The sequence below is a fragment of the Myxine glutinosa genome, chromosome 1, assembly GCF_964187855.1.
Source record: "Myxine glutinosa chromosome 1, kmMyxGlut1.1, whole genome shotgun sequence".
Taxonomy (NCBI): domain Eukaryota; kingdom Metazoa; phylum Chordata; class Myxini; order Myxiniformes; family Myxinidae; genus Myxine; species Myxine glutinosa.
Window position 1 is genome coordinate 13,668,427 of NC_136261.1, and position 18,195 is coordinate 13,686,621.

General features: G+C 43.1%; 1 protein-coding gene across 2 annotated transcripts in view; it reads right to left on the reverse strand.

Annotated features, from left to right (window-relative positions):
* LOC137421354 (uncharacterized) overlaps positions 1-14,884 on the reverse strand; it is a 134,642-nt gene extending 119,758 nt beyond the window's left edge. Inside the window, exons 1-3 of one of the 2 annotated variants that reach the window (XM_068107346.2) lie at positions 14,571-14,884; positions 12,865-12,921; positions 53-574 (exon numbers count right to left, since the gene is read on the reverse strand). In XM_068107346.2, the coding sequence (XP_067963447.2) occupies positions 53-566 (514 nt within the window). In that variant the 5' untranslated portion in view covers positions 567-574; positions 12,865-12,921; positions 14,571-14,884. Of the gene's footprint in view, positions 1-52; positions 575-12,864; positions 12,922-14,566 lie in introns of both variants that reach the window. The other variant, XM_068107339.2, reaches the window with a different exon arrangement.
* Between the last annotated feature and the right edge of the window lie 3,311 nt (positions 14,885-18,195).

Here is an 18,195-nt window from a genome sequence, read left to right on the forward strand (position 1 = left end):
CAGAATTGTCATTTTCACACGACTCATATGGTGAACCTGTCAGGTTTCTTACCTGTGTGAACTCTTGAGTGAAGGAGTAAATGATGTAATCCTGAAGACGCTTTGTCACAAACTGCGCATCTATGTGGTTTCTCGCCCATGTGAACTCTATTGTGACGATGTGAAGAATCTTTATGCGAAAATGACTTGTTGCAAACTGTGCACCTGTGCGGCTTTTCTTCCACATGAATTCCAAGGTGAGTGTTTAAAGCGTTCCATTCTGAAAATGCCTTTTGGCAAAGTGTGCACTTGTGGGTTTTCACTGCAGTGTGAAGCTTAATATGGCGGTTTAACGTGCTTGAGCGTGAAAACGATTTGGTACAAACTGTGCACTTGTGGGATCGTTCTCCTGTATGCACTGTCATGTGTTCCTTCATGTGATCCAGAAAAACAAGACTGGAACAGTAGATGCAATTGGCCTTCTTCCTAGTTGAACGTGGTCTTTGGTTTTTCTTGTCAACTTGAAGTTCTGCTTTGTAAGTGCAGCATTGGATGCTTGTGCTGGAACACTTCTCAATGCAATCCATCAGACTTCCTAAGAGAGACATTTGTACAAATGAACCTCTTATGACCACAGTAGTCTCCACAGCCATTGCAATGTTATTATTGTTAAACAAACAATTTTTGGGCATTCATCAAAAACACAAGTTCCACATAAATGCACTGAATCATCAACAACATGGCATGTTCTTAATCTTCAAATAAATTATTTTAAGAAATGCAGAAATTGAAATAGGCTGTAAATAGCAATTTCAGATGCATCTAAGAATTCTCAACAATAGATGACAGTAAGGGGGGGAGGAGGCATTGCAATTGCAGGGCTAATAAAGGAGGGGGAGCTTGTTCAGAGGAAAGGTGTTAAAATACAGAGAGGCGACCAACCTGCCTGCGATATGAGAACAGACCAGATGCTTCGCCCTCATGGTAGGAGATGCCAATAACATTGAGAGTTTTAGATGCCACATGATCCACAAGAGAGAGATATGATGCTGTGATGCCAGCCAAAAGAGGAGAGCAGTACTCAATTGAGCTGTGAATAACGGCCTCCGAGGCTGTATTGTACACCGCTCCTTTCCTATTACATCTCCAGGTGCTGCATTACGTCATCGCCAGGCGCCAAAGGGAGCCTGGCGATGACGCGCGCTAATAAGGAGTACTCAATTTTCATTCCTTTTGTTTGTTTGTTACTTGCAAAATCGAAGATTTTTCAAAGATATTGGTTGGTCTTGTGCATTATTCCATCTGAATGTCTGTCTGTTTGTCTGTCAATCGCCTACAGGTCACAATTTTAAACCGATCTTCACGAAACTTCACCAAATGGTAAAGTTGGTCAAAAGGAAGAAGCCTATTGATTTTGAGGTCAAATGTCATCTTGAGGTCAATTTCTAAAATTACCATTTTTCGTCCGATTGACTTGAAAATTGAACAGCATTTGTATATTGAGTCAATAAATTGGGAAACTAACTATTTTTGAGGTCAAAAAGTCAAAGGTCAACTCAGGATCAAACTTCAAAAATCATCAATTTTCATCTGAAAAATCATCAATTTTCATTTGAAAAATCATCAATTTTCATCCGATTGACCTGAGCTTTGATTAAGATCGTCAATTTTAATCTTAATGAAATAGACAACTTGATGTATCCATTGTAGTGAAATTGTACACAAGTTACGACCCAGGTGTTATTAAAACTACTGTCCACTACATGGCCACTATAAGATCTTGGTCCCGAAGTGCAGAGGGCAGTCCTGGGACATTTATCGTGTGTTATTCACGTGTATGCTTAGAATGGTAAGGGGAACTACATTGCATATTGCTTGCTTGTTTGCTTGGATGTCATACTCACTCTTGCTCGTATGATTGTAGTGTACTGATACTATGATTGCTAATTTCCTTTCAGATACTGCTAGAGATTGATTCTGATTAAACTCACCTTGGAGACTGTTGTATATTCTGATTATTTACAACACTTAATCAGAATCTTCTTCTACCATCATTCGAGATCGACATGACCCACAAACTCTTGCAGCTGCCTACTTTCGGAGCAGATCCTCAAGCTGCGGAAGCTCCGAGTCAGCTCAAGCACTGGTTGAGTTTGCTGACTAGCTACCTGCAAGCTCATAACGACATCACAGATGAGGTGAAGCGCGCTGTGCTCAATTCACATGTGATGCACATCGTCCACGATTACATATCCCATTGCAAAACATTCGACGAAGCTGTAAAGGAGCTGCGCACTATATACATCAAGCCTCGGAGTTGCATATACACTTCATACCAGCTCGCTACGAGGAAACAGGATGCATCTGAATCTCTCAATCATTTCGTCCAAGAGCTACGTCGCCTGGGCAAGGAATGCGCTCACGAGATCCGAACGCACGAGCAGATGTGTGATGATCTCATACGAGATGCGTTCATTTCTGGTATCTACTCCCCGTAAATATGGCAGCGTTTGCTGGAATGGCCGACCCTGACGCTGAAAGGAGCTCACGATCTGGCCCTCATACTCCACGAAGCTCAAACTCAATCGGAAGCATACGGACGCCATTATGTTACAGCGGGTCTCAATGAGGAGAGATGCGTGGGAACGACGCTGCTGTGGAGCATCCTGTTGCTGATATTCCGTTGGAGTCAACGGAAGCCCTCGGAGCCGAAGGTATGAGTCTGGCAGCGACTGCCTCGGTCGGGGGTAACGCTAAGTGCTTCTTCTGCGGGAATCGGAATTCATCCCCGCTCTGTGTGCCCGGCATGAGAAGCGACATGTCACACTTGCACCCGGAAAGGACATTTTGCAAAAGTATGTCGCTCTTCACGAGGGCGGCGTTCCCGACCTACGCTGGCCGGCATCTCCTCAACGCGTGAGGCATGCCCGGCACCCCTGGAGATCCCGACAGCCCGAACCGCACGGCTTGTCCAGCGCCGTCGTCCCAGTACAGATTGAAGGACAATCTGCGAATGCCCTGGCCGATACCGGATCGACTGAGAGCTACGTTGATATGAGCCTCGTCAGCCGGCACAGATGGCCGATTCTGGGGACATCACGCAGAATCTTCATGGCTTCACAAGCCCTTTGGATGCACGCTAAGGGGGAATGTCGCGTAAAGCTAGTGATTAATGGCACAATGTATCCGGATGTTTGTCTAATGGTATTGCCTACCTTATGCGCTGAGGTTTTATTGGGACACGACTTTCTCCATCGCCATGGCCGGTTAGAGATGACGCACTGACACCGTGGACTCGTGTCCACGTTCGGGGGAGCTGCTACCCTCTCGGTCTGTGCTTTGGTGGGGATGGCTATCGAACCGATGTCGTTATTTCCGAATCTAACTCCGGACTGCGCCCCGGTTGCTATTAAATTGAGACGCTATTCCCGGGCTGATGCGCAATTCATCTCTGAGGAGACTAGCAGACTCCTCCAAGAAGGCATAATCGAGCCCAGCCGATCGCATTGGCATGAGCAAGTTTTGGTCGTCCAGTCTGAAAATCATCGCAAGCACATGGTAATCGATTACTCTCAAACCATCAACAGGTTTACGGAATTGGACGCCTACCCACTTCCGGGGTTGGATGCATTGGTTCGACAGGTCACCCAATATGCCGTGTATAGTACCCTCGATCTGCGCAGCGCGTATCATCAAATCCCGATCTCTGCAGCTGACCAAATTTATACGGGGTTCGAATCCGGTCAGCGGCTATATCAATTCACGCGTTTGCCCTTCGGCATCACTGATGGCGTCACGTGCTTTCATAGGGCTATTGATGACATAATTACCAAGGAACGCTTAATGGACGTTTTCGTTTATCTTGATAATCTAACGGTTTGTGGGCATGATCAAGCTCATCATGATGCAAATTTGCGACGCTCCCTCCAGGTCGCAAGAAAGTACAGCCTGACTCTCAACAAGTCCAAATGTCATTACTCTGCCAGGACGATAGATCTTAGGGTACACCGTGACCCAGGGTATGATAACTCCTGACAAGGAGCGTCTGTGCCCCTTGCTCGACATGGCGCCGCCACACGATTGTGCGTCCTTGAAGAGAGCACTCGGTTTGTTTGCACATTATTCTCGCTGGGTCCAAAATTACTCCGAGAAGCTCCGTCCCCTCATTGATTGCAAAACATTCCCTATGTCTCATGCCGTCAAGGTCGCTTTCCACGGGCTCAAGTCAGACATCGCTGGCGCCGCTGTGACCTCCATTGATGACAACATCCCCTTTGTTCTAGAAAGCGAAGTGTTACGTGCTCCTCCCCGACCCCCTGGTCACGGTGTACCTCCGAGCCCTGGGAGGAGTCACGGCAGAAAAATGTGTTATTCTGTATGTCAAAGATCAATGGTGAAGCCACACCAATTGTTACTCACAAACAAATATTGTATTAAGATCACACAAGAATAACAGTACAACAATAATATGAATCAAAAGTACAATCAATATCCTATGATGGTACCATCAGTTTTGTAATATATAACTCACTGTGCTCCAAGTGAGTGAAGCAAGAACATTCCCAATGTCTCTTTCCCGGCCTCAAACCCAAGTTGATTCCGGTTTCAAGTGGAAGTCGATCCCAGCTTCAAGCCAAAGTCGATCCGCTCCTGCGATCGCCAGAACGATGTCCAATCAAGACCAGAATCCCGTTCGGATGGCAAGTACAGTCCCGCTGCCAAAGCGGGGCAAAGGTGCCGACACGCAGACTTTCCACTCAAAAGCCACGTCACACACACACACCCCAGATCGACGTCAGAATGCGGTGAAAATGGTCGAAACGAGACGAAACCGTGAGCGAAGCGCAAGTCCTGCGCGAGTCAAAATGGCTGACGGCCCGGTCTCGTGGCGCAACGGCAAGAAGATGATTCTCTCCTGAATCGATCGCAAAACCTGACACGCAGGTTAATCTGTAACAGCGACAACCACTCTGTCGCAGGAATCCCTTTCCTGGGAAACCCGAAAGTTCGCTAGTGACTGTTGTTCGCAAACGTTCGTTCCAGACCGCGAATAGCTCGGCTCCTTCTTGTCCGACTCACTCGCTCCAACTTCTTTTTCTCTTCTTCCTCGTCGTCGTCCGGTTCCTGATCCGGTTTCCTGTTTCTTTTTAACACTAACTTTTCACCTTTTGAAAACAGTTCATAAACAATAAACCTTTTGAAAACAATAAATAGTACATGGAATCAGAAATGTTTGCAGTGGATGAAAACCACCACAACGGAAGTGACGAATCCGTAACAGAAACGTCGGATCACACGATCGCTGTGACTCTCTCTTTCAAGGGGGAAAACCTGTGGCCTTCCTCTCAAGGACCCTATCCTCCGCTGAGAGGCACCATTTATCTGTCGAGAAGGAAGCCTGTGCAATTGTGGAATGGATTCGATGATGGAGACCATACTTGCTTGGCAAACCATTTGAAGTCATCACTGATCAGCAGAGTGTAGCCTTCATGTACGATACGCGCCACGCTCAGCGCATTAAGAATGAGAAAATTACTCGATGGCGCATAGAGTTAGCTGACTATAGCTTCAAGATCACGTACCGTCCAGGGTGGGAAAACCTAGTGGTCAATGCTTTATCCCGGACAGGGGTTTGCGCGAGTTTAACCTCCTTCGAGCACTTTTTTTTTTTTTTTTTTTTTTTTTTTTTGTATACAAGATCGAGGCTCGTGAAAGAGCGAACATTAATCGCACAGAAAGACAAACAGACACATAAAACAAATAACATCGGGAGCGGTAGACAAGATGGGGAGAGAGGGGGAAGGACACAAACACAACATTTGAGAGCAGGGACCGAGAGACATGGAGACATCGAGAGATCTGTGGGAGGGAGAGGGCTTTGGGGGGGAGGCATGTGAAGGGGGGGAGGCATGTGAAGGGGGGGAGGCATGAGAAGGGGGGGGGTGGGAGAGGTATAAACATATGGACACTGCCAGGATTTCCAGGAAATAAGTTGGAATTTCAAACAAGGTGGATCTGGGGTGAATTAGTGGGGGTAGAAAAGATCAAGGTTATGGATGGGGGAAGATAAGAGATGGTGGTGAACAGCTGTTTTAAAGACCTGGAGGGAGGAGAGGGATTGAAGGGAGTGTGGGAGTTTGTTCCACAGGCGGGAGAAAAGAGGAATGAAAGAGTGAAGGTGAGCAGAGAGCCGAGATTTCGGCAGTTTAACCATCAGAGGGTTGCTGGCAGATCTTGTGCGACCTGTAGGAATATTTGGGGGACAGAGCACAGAGAGAGCTGGGGGAGCAAGGCCGGAGAGGAGTCGGTAGAAGACAGAAAGACCACCTACCTGCCTGCGGTGAGTGAGTGAAAAGCCCTCAGAGATAGCTTCATCGCGGGAGATTCCAATGATTTTGAAAGCTTTGGATTCAACAGCGTGAAGCCGAGCCAGGTGTGAGGCAGGAGCACCAGCCCATAGGGGAGAACAGTATTCCATTGAGCTGCGGATGAAAGCCTTGTAAGTGGTGAGGAGCTCAGGTGTGCCGAGGAAGGACTTCGCACGACGGAGGATGCCCAGTCGGCGACTGGCTTTGGAGGCCAGCTTGGAAATGTGGTTTTCCCAAGAAAGATCATGGCAGATAGTGAGACCCAAAAGCTTGAGTGACAGAACTTCTTGGAGAGGATTGTTGAGAAAGTAGATGGGAGGGTTGTCCAGTCGATCTTTTCGGAGAGACATAGTAAGAGAGTGAGATTTGGCAGGATTGAAAGACATAAGAAAGACTTGCGCGTTCTTCATGACACCATGTGTCACCCCGGGGTGACCCACCTGGCTCATTACGTGCGTAGTCGCAATTTGCCCTACTCTGTTGAGGACGTTCGCCGTCTGTGCCGCATTTGTCCCGTTTGCGCTGAACTCAACCCGTGTTTCTACAAACCGAATATGGGTACTTTGATTCAGGCTACCAGGCCGTGGGACAGATTGGCTATGGACTTTAAAGGTCCTCTACCAGCTTCTGGTACCTCTCGATAACCTCCTCACGATCGTACAGTCACGTGAAAAAGTAAGTACACCCCATGTAAAGTTTTGACTTTTTCAACATATTTCAACATACAGATATTTGATGTTCATTTCAACAATATTGATAGATAAAGGTGATATAATATAACAAATATCATGAAACATTTACATTTTGTAGTCCATTGTATAATTTAAATAAACATAAATGCAAATTTCGCATGTGGAAAAAGTAAGTACACCTCTACATTTATCACTACTTCAAATACCAAAAATTAGAATCAGGTGCACCAGCTCAGGTGCAAATGATTAGAACATCATTAGAGAGGATCTTGGAGGAACCTGTCTTATTGAAACCTCAGACATTTCGTTTGGTTTGCTCTTTGTTGTTGAAGTGTGCGGTGTCACCATGCCTAGATCAAAAGAGCTCTCTGATGCCTTCAGAAAGAAGGTTATAGATGCCTACGAGTCTGGGAAGGGATTTAAAATGATCTCAAAAAAAGTACAGATACATTCAAAGTACACCGCCCCCATGCCAAATAATTAAATATCCTACAGCGCGGCATTGCCGGGGCGCCCCAGGCGCCCGGCAATACCGCAGTGCAGCTCATTGCGGCTGCATTGAGAGGGAGAGGTGTCCACTAATTGATTGATTAATTGTATAATTAAAATCAATAAAACATTAACACAAAATATTTTCTTAATCAATTGGTTAATAGCATAACTAAACCACTAGTGCTTCATCCGAAGATGTATCTTTTAGAAATTTAATTAAATAAGTCATTAATAAAAAATTAAATAATTAATTGATTAATCAATAAATAATTAATCGATTAATCAATAAATAATTAATCGATTAAATGATTAATCAATAAATCAAAAATATCCTTGATAGCCACATCACTTGGTCACTGTCATGTCCAAATATTAGCTTCCTAGCTCAAAAGGTGCCTGAGATATTGCCCAGATGAGAAAGAAAATAAATAAATGATTAATAATGAAAATAAATAAATAATAATCATAAAAAAATTAAATTATTAATCAATTCGGTCACAGAACACATAAACCACCACCATCATCAGAATCTGTACCTGATTTTTTTTTGTTTGTTTTTTGTAATTAATCGAATAATTAAATAATTAATCGATTCATTGATTAATTGATTAATCAATAAATCAAAAATATCCTTGATAGCCACATCACTTGGTCACTCATATCCAAATATAAGCTTCCTAGCTCAAAAGGTGCTTGAGATATTGGCCAAATGAGAAAGCAAATAAATAAATGATTAATAACGAAAATAAATAAATAATAATCATTAAAAAATTAAATTATGAATGAATTCGGTCATAGAACACATAAACCACCACCATTTCATCAGAATCTGTAACTTTAAAAAAAAAATCTTTTAGTCATTAATCGAATAATTAAATCGTTAATTGATTAATTGATTAATTGATTAATTAATAAATCAAAAGTAGCCTTTGCAGCCAAATCACCTGGTCATTGGCATGTCCAAATATCAGCTTCCTAACTCAAAAGGTGCCTGAGTTAATGGTCAGAAGAGAAAGGAAATTTGATTAAATAAATAAGTACTTAATTAGCCACTAATAATTAAATAACTCCTCAATTAATTGATTAATCAAAAAACAAAAACAGCATTTTTGACAAAGGACCTGCTCACTATTGTGCCGAAATTTCAGCTTCCTAGCTCAAAGTATGGCTGAGATATCTCCCAAACAAACAAACAAACAAACAAGAAAACAACCAGAGTGAAAACTGAGTACTCCCTTTCAGCGTGCGTCGCTGCCGAGCCCCCTTCAGTGCCCGGCAATGACGATTTGCAATGCCTGGAGATGGCACAGGAAAGGTGTGGTGTTCAACAATTTGAAATCAATCATTCGACTGTCCGGAAGATCATCTACAAGTGGAGAAGATTCCAAACAACTGCCAACTTGTTCAGGCCAGGCCGTCCCAGCAAGTTCAGCCCGAGAGCAGACCGCAAGATGCTGAAAGAAGTCTCTAAGAACCCTAGAATGTCATCCCGGGACCTACAGGTAGCTCTTGCCACTGTTGATGTCAAAGTGCACGAGTCTACCATTAGAAAGAGGCTGCACAAATTTGATCTACATGGGAGGTGTGCCAGGAGGAAACCTTTGCTGTCCAGAAAGAACATCAGGGCAAGACTGTATGAATGAATGAATGAATGATCGTTTTAAGGCCATTTTCCCCGCTAGAGCAGGGGTTAGCCTTTATCAGGGCAAGACTAAAGTTTGCCAATGAACACCTAGGCATAGACCAGCACTTCTGGAACAATGTGCTCTGGACAGATGAGTCAAAGGTAGAGCTATTTGGCCACAGTACCAGAAGACATGTTTGGCGAAAACCAAAGACAGCTTTGACCACAAGAACCTGGTACCAACTATAAAGTATGGTGGTGGAAATATTATGGTTTGGGGCAGCTTTGCTGCATCAGGGCCTGGGCAGCTCACCATCATAGAATCTACTATGAATTCTTCATTGTACCAGAGAGTGCTTGAGGATAATGTAAGGCCATCTGTCAGAGAGTTGAAGCTCAACCGAAGATGAACCTTGCAACATGACAATGACGCTAAACATACCAGTAAATCCACCAAGGAATGGCTGAAAAGAAAGAAATGGAGGGTTCTGGAATGGCCAAGTCAAAGCCCAGATCTAAATCCTATCGAGATGTTGTGGGGGTATTTGAAACGAGCTGTGCATGCAAGAAACCCCTCAAACATCACACAGCTGAAAGAATTCTGCATGGAGGAGTGGGCAAAAATTTCTCCCAGTCGATGTCAGAGACTGGTAGACAGTTATAAGAAACGCCTACTTGAGGTTGTTTCTGCCAAAGGGGGCAATACCACATATTAGAGCCAAGGGTGTACTTACTTTTTCCACATGCAAAATTTGCATTTATGTTTATTTAAATTATACAATGGACTACAAAATGTAATTGTTTCATGATATTTGTTATATTATATCACCTTTATTTATCAATATTGTTGAAATGAAGATCAAATAGCTGTATGTTGAAATATGTTGAAAAGTCAAAACTTTACATGGGGTGTACTTACTTTTTCATGTGACTGTCGATGAGTCACAGTAAGGGGTGTACTTACTTTTTCATGTGACTGTCGATGAGTATTCCAGATTCCCATTCGCCTTTCCGTGCAGTGACATGACCGCTGCTTCGGTTATCCGTTATTTGCAGCTCCTGTTTGCGATGTTTGGGAATCCGGGTTACATACACACTGACCGAGGTGCGGTATTCTTGTCCCAGGATGTGAGGACATTTCTGCTGCAGCGGAACATTGCCTCGAGCTACACTACTCCATACAGTCCGCAAGCGAACGTTCAGGTGGAGCGATTTAATGGCATTATATGGAGGGCCATTACCTTGGGCCTTAAGACCTACGGACTAGGACCGGACAAATGGACCTGGGTGGGGCAGGGGGCATTACACTCGATCCGTTCTCTACTGTGCACCGCTACAAATGAAATTCCTCACGATCGTTTATTTTGCTACCCGCGTCGCACTGGTTCTGTCCGACCTCTGCCAGGTTGGCTTGCCGAGCCCGGTCCGGCTTTTCTCAAACGAGCGGTGCACCCAAGTCAATGTGATCCGCTCGTCGACAAGGTCCGCATTCTTCAAACTAATCCCGATCACGCTCGAGTTCAGCTGCCGGATGGACGCGAGTCCACGGTGTCAGTGCGTCATCTCGCACCGTGCGGGGATCCTGTTGGGCCTGAGCTCAGCACGGGGAATTCGCCGGCTGCCCCTCCCACTCGCACGCTCGATCTGATCAGTATAGTCGTGCCACCTCCATCGCCCGAGATGGAAGGCATTCCTGATGGTGACGATTTAGGCACCGCTGCTGAAGGGCCGGATGTGTACAGAACGTGCATGGGAAGAGAAATTCGTCGCCCCGATCGCTTCTGCTGGACTTGATATGACTCTCTGATTTTATGTACTCTTATGTAATCATCTGAACATCGTAGTTACGCATGTACTGCTACCCAGCTTGCTAGCAAGGTTTTAAACCCAGGGAGGAATGTAGTGAAATTGCATACAAGTTACGACCCAGGTGTTATTACAACTACTGTCCACTACATGGCCACTATAAGATCTTGGTCCCGAAGTGCAGAGGGCAGTCCTGAGACATTTATCGTGTGTTATTCACGTGAATGCTTAGAATGGTAAGGGGAACTACATTGCATATTGCTTGCATGTTTGCTTGGATGTCATACTCACTCTTGCTCGTATGATTGTAGTGTACTGATACTATGATTGCTAATTTCCTTTCAGATACTGCTCGAGATTGATTCTGATTAAACTCACCTTGGAGACACTGTTGTATATTCTGATTATTTACAACATCCATGGCAACTTTTTTGGAGGGGAGGTGTGGATTTTGCAAGTATCGTGCTCTGCATGATGTCTTCTTGTTTTTTTCTTGTTTGTCCGGGTGATATATCAGCCATCCTTTGAGCTCGGAAGCTGAAATTTGGCCAAAATAGCGAACAAATGCCTTGGTGAAAACAGTATTTTTTCATTTTTTGATTAATTAATTAATTGATTAATTATTTAATTCATTATCAATTTATTAAATACTTATTTATTTTCTTTCTCATCTGGGCAATAGCTCAGGCACCTATTGAGCTAGGAAGCTGATATTTGGACATGACAATGACCAAGTGATTTGGCTATGAAGGATGTTTTTGATTTATTGATTAATCAATTTATCGATTATTTAATTATTTGTTTCGATTAATAACCTCATTAATTAATTTTCAAAAAGTTACAGATTCGGATGAAACGGTGATGGTTTAGGTATGCCATCAGCCAATTAAGAAATGAATTCTTTTACGATTTTTATTTATTTTAGTTACGCAATTAATCAATTAGTCGTTCAATTGTTCTCCACTGCTCCCTCCCAATTCCGTCCCCATGTGCTGTACTGTGGCATCGCTGGCCGCCGAAGGCACCCCGGCAGTCGTGTGCTGGAGGATATGTTATTTATTTATTTGGCATGGGGGTGGTGTACTTTGAATGTATCACTACTTGTTTCTGATTTTTCCAAGACAGAGGATGCCCAGTCTAGTCTGCAGCTGGCTTTCGATGTCAGCTTCACTATATGATCAGTCCAGAACGAGCAACAACAAAAAGGCAAATCCATCACTACTGTAAATGGAACATTTGAGCTTGGATGAGGCTGTGAGGTTTGTACATTTATCATGGTTTGATCAAGGTTTGCACATTTAAGCGCAACAACACACCAAACTTATTGAACGTAGCGGCATCTTTTATACATGTATTGTATTATAGAGTTCACAGTGAGGGGAAAGCAATGGTGGATTGTAGGAGAAAACTCCCAACAAACCCAGAAGGAAAAACACTCAAAATAAATCACCGGCCAATGAATTTACACCATCAGTGTCTTAATACATATGACCCTTATACACATGTGTTTGTTGTACAGAAACATGCAAAAATTGCAGTTGTTTAGGACATGTGACACCTACTAATTGTCATGTGACACCTGAACGGTAAGTCCAATTTGGAAGTATACAACAACAACAACAACAACAACAACAACATTCATTTTAAGGCTATTTGGAAGTATGTGGTATCAAAATGAGCACAAGACCCTGGAGAAAAAGTCATGAGAGGAGAATTCGACATAAGCAGCGGTTGCAAAAAATTGCGAAAAATGTAGACGGGGGGAACCTCCCAGGCCTCTTCTATCCCGACCCGCCACCCCAGTGCAGTTAAGGTTAATGAAAGAAAGTAAGTGTTTTATCTTCAAAAAACACTGCCAGGTAAAAGGATCAGGAAACTTGATTGATTCATGAAAAGCTCTCACCTTTTGAATCGATGAACCCCAAATTTTCAGGTTCAAGTTTCACATCCTGTAATGGATCTGCAAGAAATATAAACGGTTCTGAAATAATTCACTTTTAAACTAGAGAGTTCATAAAACACGATAACCCGTGCAGTATTCAGGCACAAGATGTAAAGGAGGGCCTTGATGTTCAGGTTACATTCTTGAATATCCCCATGAACCGCAAATTCGTAAACTTAGAGGGTAATGGGGAAAATAGGGTTAGGAACTTCAACTTTAAAATTATGTCCAAACTGTTCTCTTAATTAACAAGTTGGTGCATTGTTTGTGCTATTTATTTATGAACTTTATTTTCTTGATTTATTATTATTATTTCATATGTAGACCGTGACTGTTAGTTGCATCATTCCTGGAAGTGCAGGTGTGCCGCTGATGCAACGAGCTGACAGGACGGACGGACGGACGGACACCAACGTGAATTTGAGGGTTTTCTAAATATAACTCAAGAATGCGTAAACGGACGTTGCTGAAATTTGTAACATATTATCTCGATGTACAAAGCATTTACTTCTGAAACTTGCAGCTGATTTTGTCCAATAGAAGCCGATAAACGAATTTTCAGTCCCTGTGTTAAAGTTGCATACAGAGAAACAATCCCATATAAAGGGAGGAGCGCTTTGCACTTTACAAAAGGAATTTGTAATTTATTCAGGGTGTCGGAGATAACTCGCCTACTCTTCGCGAATGACACTGTACGATCTTTAACGTCCACCCATTAATGCCAGCCGATTGGACGCCCGGCTTAACGTCTATCCGAGGGACGGCACACACATCGATGCTTTGCCCTGCCTGTGAGACACCAGGATGGCAGTTTATAGCTGGGTCGGGATTCGAACACTGGCGAGACAGCATAGGGGAGGGCGTGCACACCTCTCGGGGTCTACAGTGACTCAAGACCATCCTGCCAGCCCATTGATGTAAATTATCAATAATAATGGTCCGACAACTGATCCCTGTCAGGTACGCCACAATTCACATCTTCACAATCAGACATCCTCTCATTCACAATCACTCGGCTTCCTAACACGAATCCAGTTTGTTAATCTTCCAGCCACTCCACAAGTCATCACCATGGCAACATCTTCCTCCGTCATGGTCCCTTATAAAATGCTTTCTGGAAGTCCACCTGCCCTTCCTCGTCCATCCAATCAAAAACTGCTTCACAAAACTCCAATAAAACCATTAAACATAACTTCCCTTTAATAAATCCGTGCTGAGTACCTTGAATGAGTTCGAATTTATTCAAACGCTTCCATATTCGTTCCCTAATTATATGACGTCTCCAAGGCAACGTCTTCCCACAAATGACGTCACACTATAAACAGGTACATAGTTCCCCAAATCCTCCCTGGATCCTTACTTCAATAACAGGTGCGTTTAGTCGGATCAGATTATTTCCAAGGAACGATTAGACACTTTTGTTTTGACGTTTTGTAAAATGTATATATTTTTAAACGGGAAATCTGGATGCTGAAAACAAGATCACGTGTCTTACGAATCTGCTACTTCGAATCGGAGCATGAGCGAACGTGAGCAGCAAGAACGCCGCGAATGTTCCGTAAGCGGCGCAAGTAACACGAGGGACGCAACGCAAGGTGTAAAGGTGTAAAGGTGTGTAGCGATCGTTGTGCGGTTGTTCGTGAAGCACAAAAATTAAACTTACGCACTGTTTGTCGGTCCCACGTGGTCCACAAACTGTCCTCGTCATCTGGGTGCTGGGGACATTCCGTTTGCAGGTGACAGGTGCCCGGTTCGATTTTCACAATCTCCATTTTCCTCGCGCTTATAAAACGAGAACATTTACAACCTCCGAACAACAGGAACAGGTTTACTCAGCCAGCCACACAACCGGAACCGATTCACGCTCCGTCTCACAAGGCAAACCCAATCAGGCTTCACCGAGCGACCGGAACAGCTTCACAGGCTCCGCCCTACAAGGGGAACCCGTTCACATGCTCCGCCCTACAAGGGAACTCCGTGCACAGGCTCCGCCTTTCAAGGGGAATCCGTTCACAAGCTCCGCCTTACAAGGGAATTTGTAAGGGAGGAGCGCGTTCTCCTTTGTAAGATGTAAGAACGCACCTCAAAGTTCTTACAAAGCACCTTTGTAAGAACGCGAATTTGTAAGAGTTCCATAAGTTCCTCGCACCTGAAACTTTTTCACAAACCCACCTCAAAAGGGGACTCCCTCCATTCACTGGCTTTGGTTCACAATTGGAACACATTGGCAGGACTTGTTGGTAGTTTATGCGTGGATGGGTGACTCGCTGGTATTGGTGTAGCGCAGGCATGATGGACCGACTGGCATCCTCCTGCGCAAAGGTTCCTTGTTCCAAAAAATCCTTGTTCCAAAAAATCCTTGTTCCATAAGTTCCTTGGTCCAAAAGTTCCTTGTTCTATAAGTTCCTTGTTCTATAAGTTCCTTGTTCCATAAGTTCCTTGTTCTATAAGTTCCTTGTTCTTTAAACTCCTAAAAAAATCCTTGGTCCAAAAGTTCCTTGTTCTATAAGTTCCTTCTTCCATTCGTTCCTTGTTCTTTAAACTCCTAAAAAATCCTTGTTCCATAAGTTCCTTGGTCTAAAAGTTCCTTGTTCTATAAGTTCCCTGTTCTATAAGTTCCTTGTTCCATAAGTTCCTTGTTCCATAAGTTCCTTGTTCTTTAAACTCCTAAAAAAATCCTTGGTCCAAAAGTTCCTTGTTCTATACGTTCCTTGGTCTAAAAGTTCCTTGTTCCATAAGTTCCTTGTTCCATAAGTTCCTTGCTCTAAAAGTTCCTTGTTCTTTAAACTCCTAAAAACTTGTTCCATAAGTTCCTTGTTCCATAAGTTCCTTGATCCAAAAGTTCCTTGTTGTATAAGTTCCTTGTTCTTTAAACTCCTAAAAAAATCCTTGTTCCGTAAGTTCCTTGGTCCAAAAGTTCCTTGTTCCATAAGTTCCTTGCTCTAAAAGTTCCTTGTTCTTTAAACTCCTAAAAACTTGTTCTATAAGTTCCTTGTTCTATAAGTTCCTTGTTCTATAAGTTCCTTGTTCCATAAGTTCCTTGTTTTATAAGTTCCTTGTTCTTTAAATAGTCTAGTAGGAAGACTAGGTCCCCCTGCACCCCCCGGAGATATACTTCTAATCAGTGTTTCTAGATTGGAAAAAATGTGTAGAAAATGACTAGCTATGGCCCCAAGCTGATAAAATGTCCCACATACCATTTTTATGCAAATTACTGCTGCCATTATCAAAAAAACGATTTTTGACATATCTCAGCCAATATTGCAGATAATTGAAAAATGAAGGTGTCTAGACCCATGTTTTGAAGGGCATAGATCATGATAGAACTATTCATAACATGATTACATGTGTCTATGGTATACTAGTATGCTAATTAGTGCTTTATTTACAAAATAATCACAGTTTTACGAAATAATAGACTCATATTAAGGTCCGTCTACACAGACGTTAACACAAAGTTTTATTTTTCTAAATATTACAACTGTCAAAATAGTCCTAGCACTCAATGTGACCACTCTTCTCTTGCTTGTTTTAGATAAACATCATTAGCATTAGTGATTCTACACTGAGTCAGTCATCATCATTTTCATCGAAATCGTCAGAGTCAAACTCTTCTTCTCCTTCCTCTTCCTCCTCCTCTTCGTGCTCTCCTGTGTTCAGAAGATCCACCAGTGAGGTTGGTAGGATGGGACCACTGGACCACATTGGTTTCAACAGTCCTTCATCAGTCCTTATCCATCCTTGCTCCTCATAAGGTTTTGGCTTTTCGATGATAGGTTGATCGGCTCTTTTGTACAATGCTACGCGGTGGTTCACACGCTGGATGTGCGGCTTCAGGGCAGACTGGCATGGAGGAAGGCGAGCCAGATCAACCTTGGACTTGGATGTGAGGGTCTTGTCCTCTCCCACCATTACAGAGGTTCTGAGTCATGTTCTACACTAAGGTACTTTTTAGCTGACTAAACCATGTTTAGTGGCATCAAAAGTGCTAATAGCTAAAACATCTAAATTCTTCCACACTAACGTTAGCTATCTAGGCCAATGAAACATTGTGCTAAGTTACTGTAGCTAGCTCAGCTGTCGTGCCTCTTTCTGGTTCAATTCATATACAGAAGTCAACAGATATGTCTCATGTTTGGCATTAACAAAAGTTTAAGTTACACCGACATTAGGAACATACTGTACATAGATGAGGCTAGCTTTAACGTTAGCTAACATGGTGCTAGCTGGCTCAGCTGTTATTCTGCCTGTTTATGATTTCATGCAGAAACTGAAGTCAAGAGTGTGAGTAACATTATAGTTAGCATCTTACCTGGCTAGATTGGAGGATGAATACCAAGAACAACACACAGATGGAATGGAAGACTGAACTTTCAACTGAGGTATTCAATAACATCAACGTTACCAATTGATACGAGCGCGCGACATTACCAATTGATACGAGCGCGCGAGCGCGCATGTTACATGGATGGAAATGTAAAATGGCAGCTATAGCAGCACTAATTTGGATCTCTAGTCTGTCATTTCTGCACTGTGATTGGATAACATAAAAAAATATGTTTGGGAGTTAACAGCAGGAGTTGGTAGATTTTACGTGGGCTGGGTGAGAAACCTTTAAATAAGCAAGTGAAAATCTCTCGCAATACAAAGTCAATGGTGGGAAGAAAAGTTGAGTGGTACCAATGTTACTGCCAATGTCCCGCCCCTATGCAAGACTCAGGAGCATCTTGTTGACATTTAACCTTGAAAATACCTGGGTTTAGACCCCTTATGTACCATGTTAAGTTATCTGCAGTATTAACGTATCCTTATCATTTGTAAAACTGATTATTTTGTAATTACAGCATTAATATGCATACTAGTATACCATAGACACATGTAATCATGTTATGAATAGTTCTATCATGATCTATGCCCTTCAAAACATGGGTCTAGACACCTTCATTTTTCAATTATCTGCAATATTGGCTGAGATATGTCAAAAATCGTTTTTTTGATAATGGCAGCAGTAATTTGCATAAAAATGGTATGTGGGACATTTTTTCAGCTTGGGGCCATAGCTAGTCATTTTCTACACATTTTTTCCAATCTAGAAACACTGATTAGAAGTATATCTCCGGGGGGTGCAGGGGGACCTAGTCTTCCTACTAGACTAAAACTCCTAAAAAAATCCTTGGTCCAAACGTTCCTTGTTCCATCAGTTCCTTGCCACCGATGGTAGATGAAGGTTACGTTTTCACCTCTGTCTGTGAGCACGATGTCTCAAAAAGTTATGGACGGATTCGGACGAAA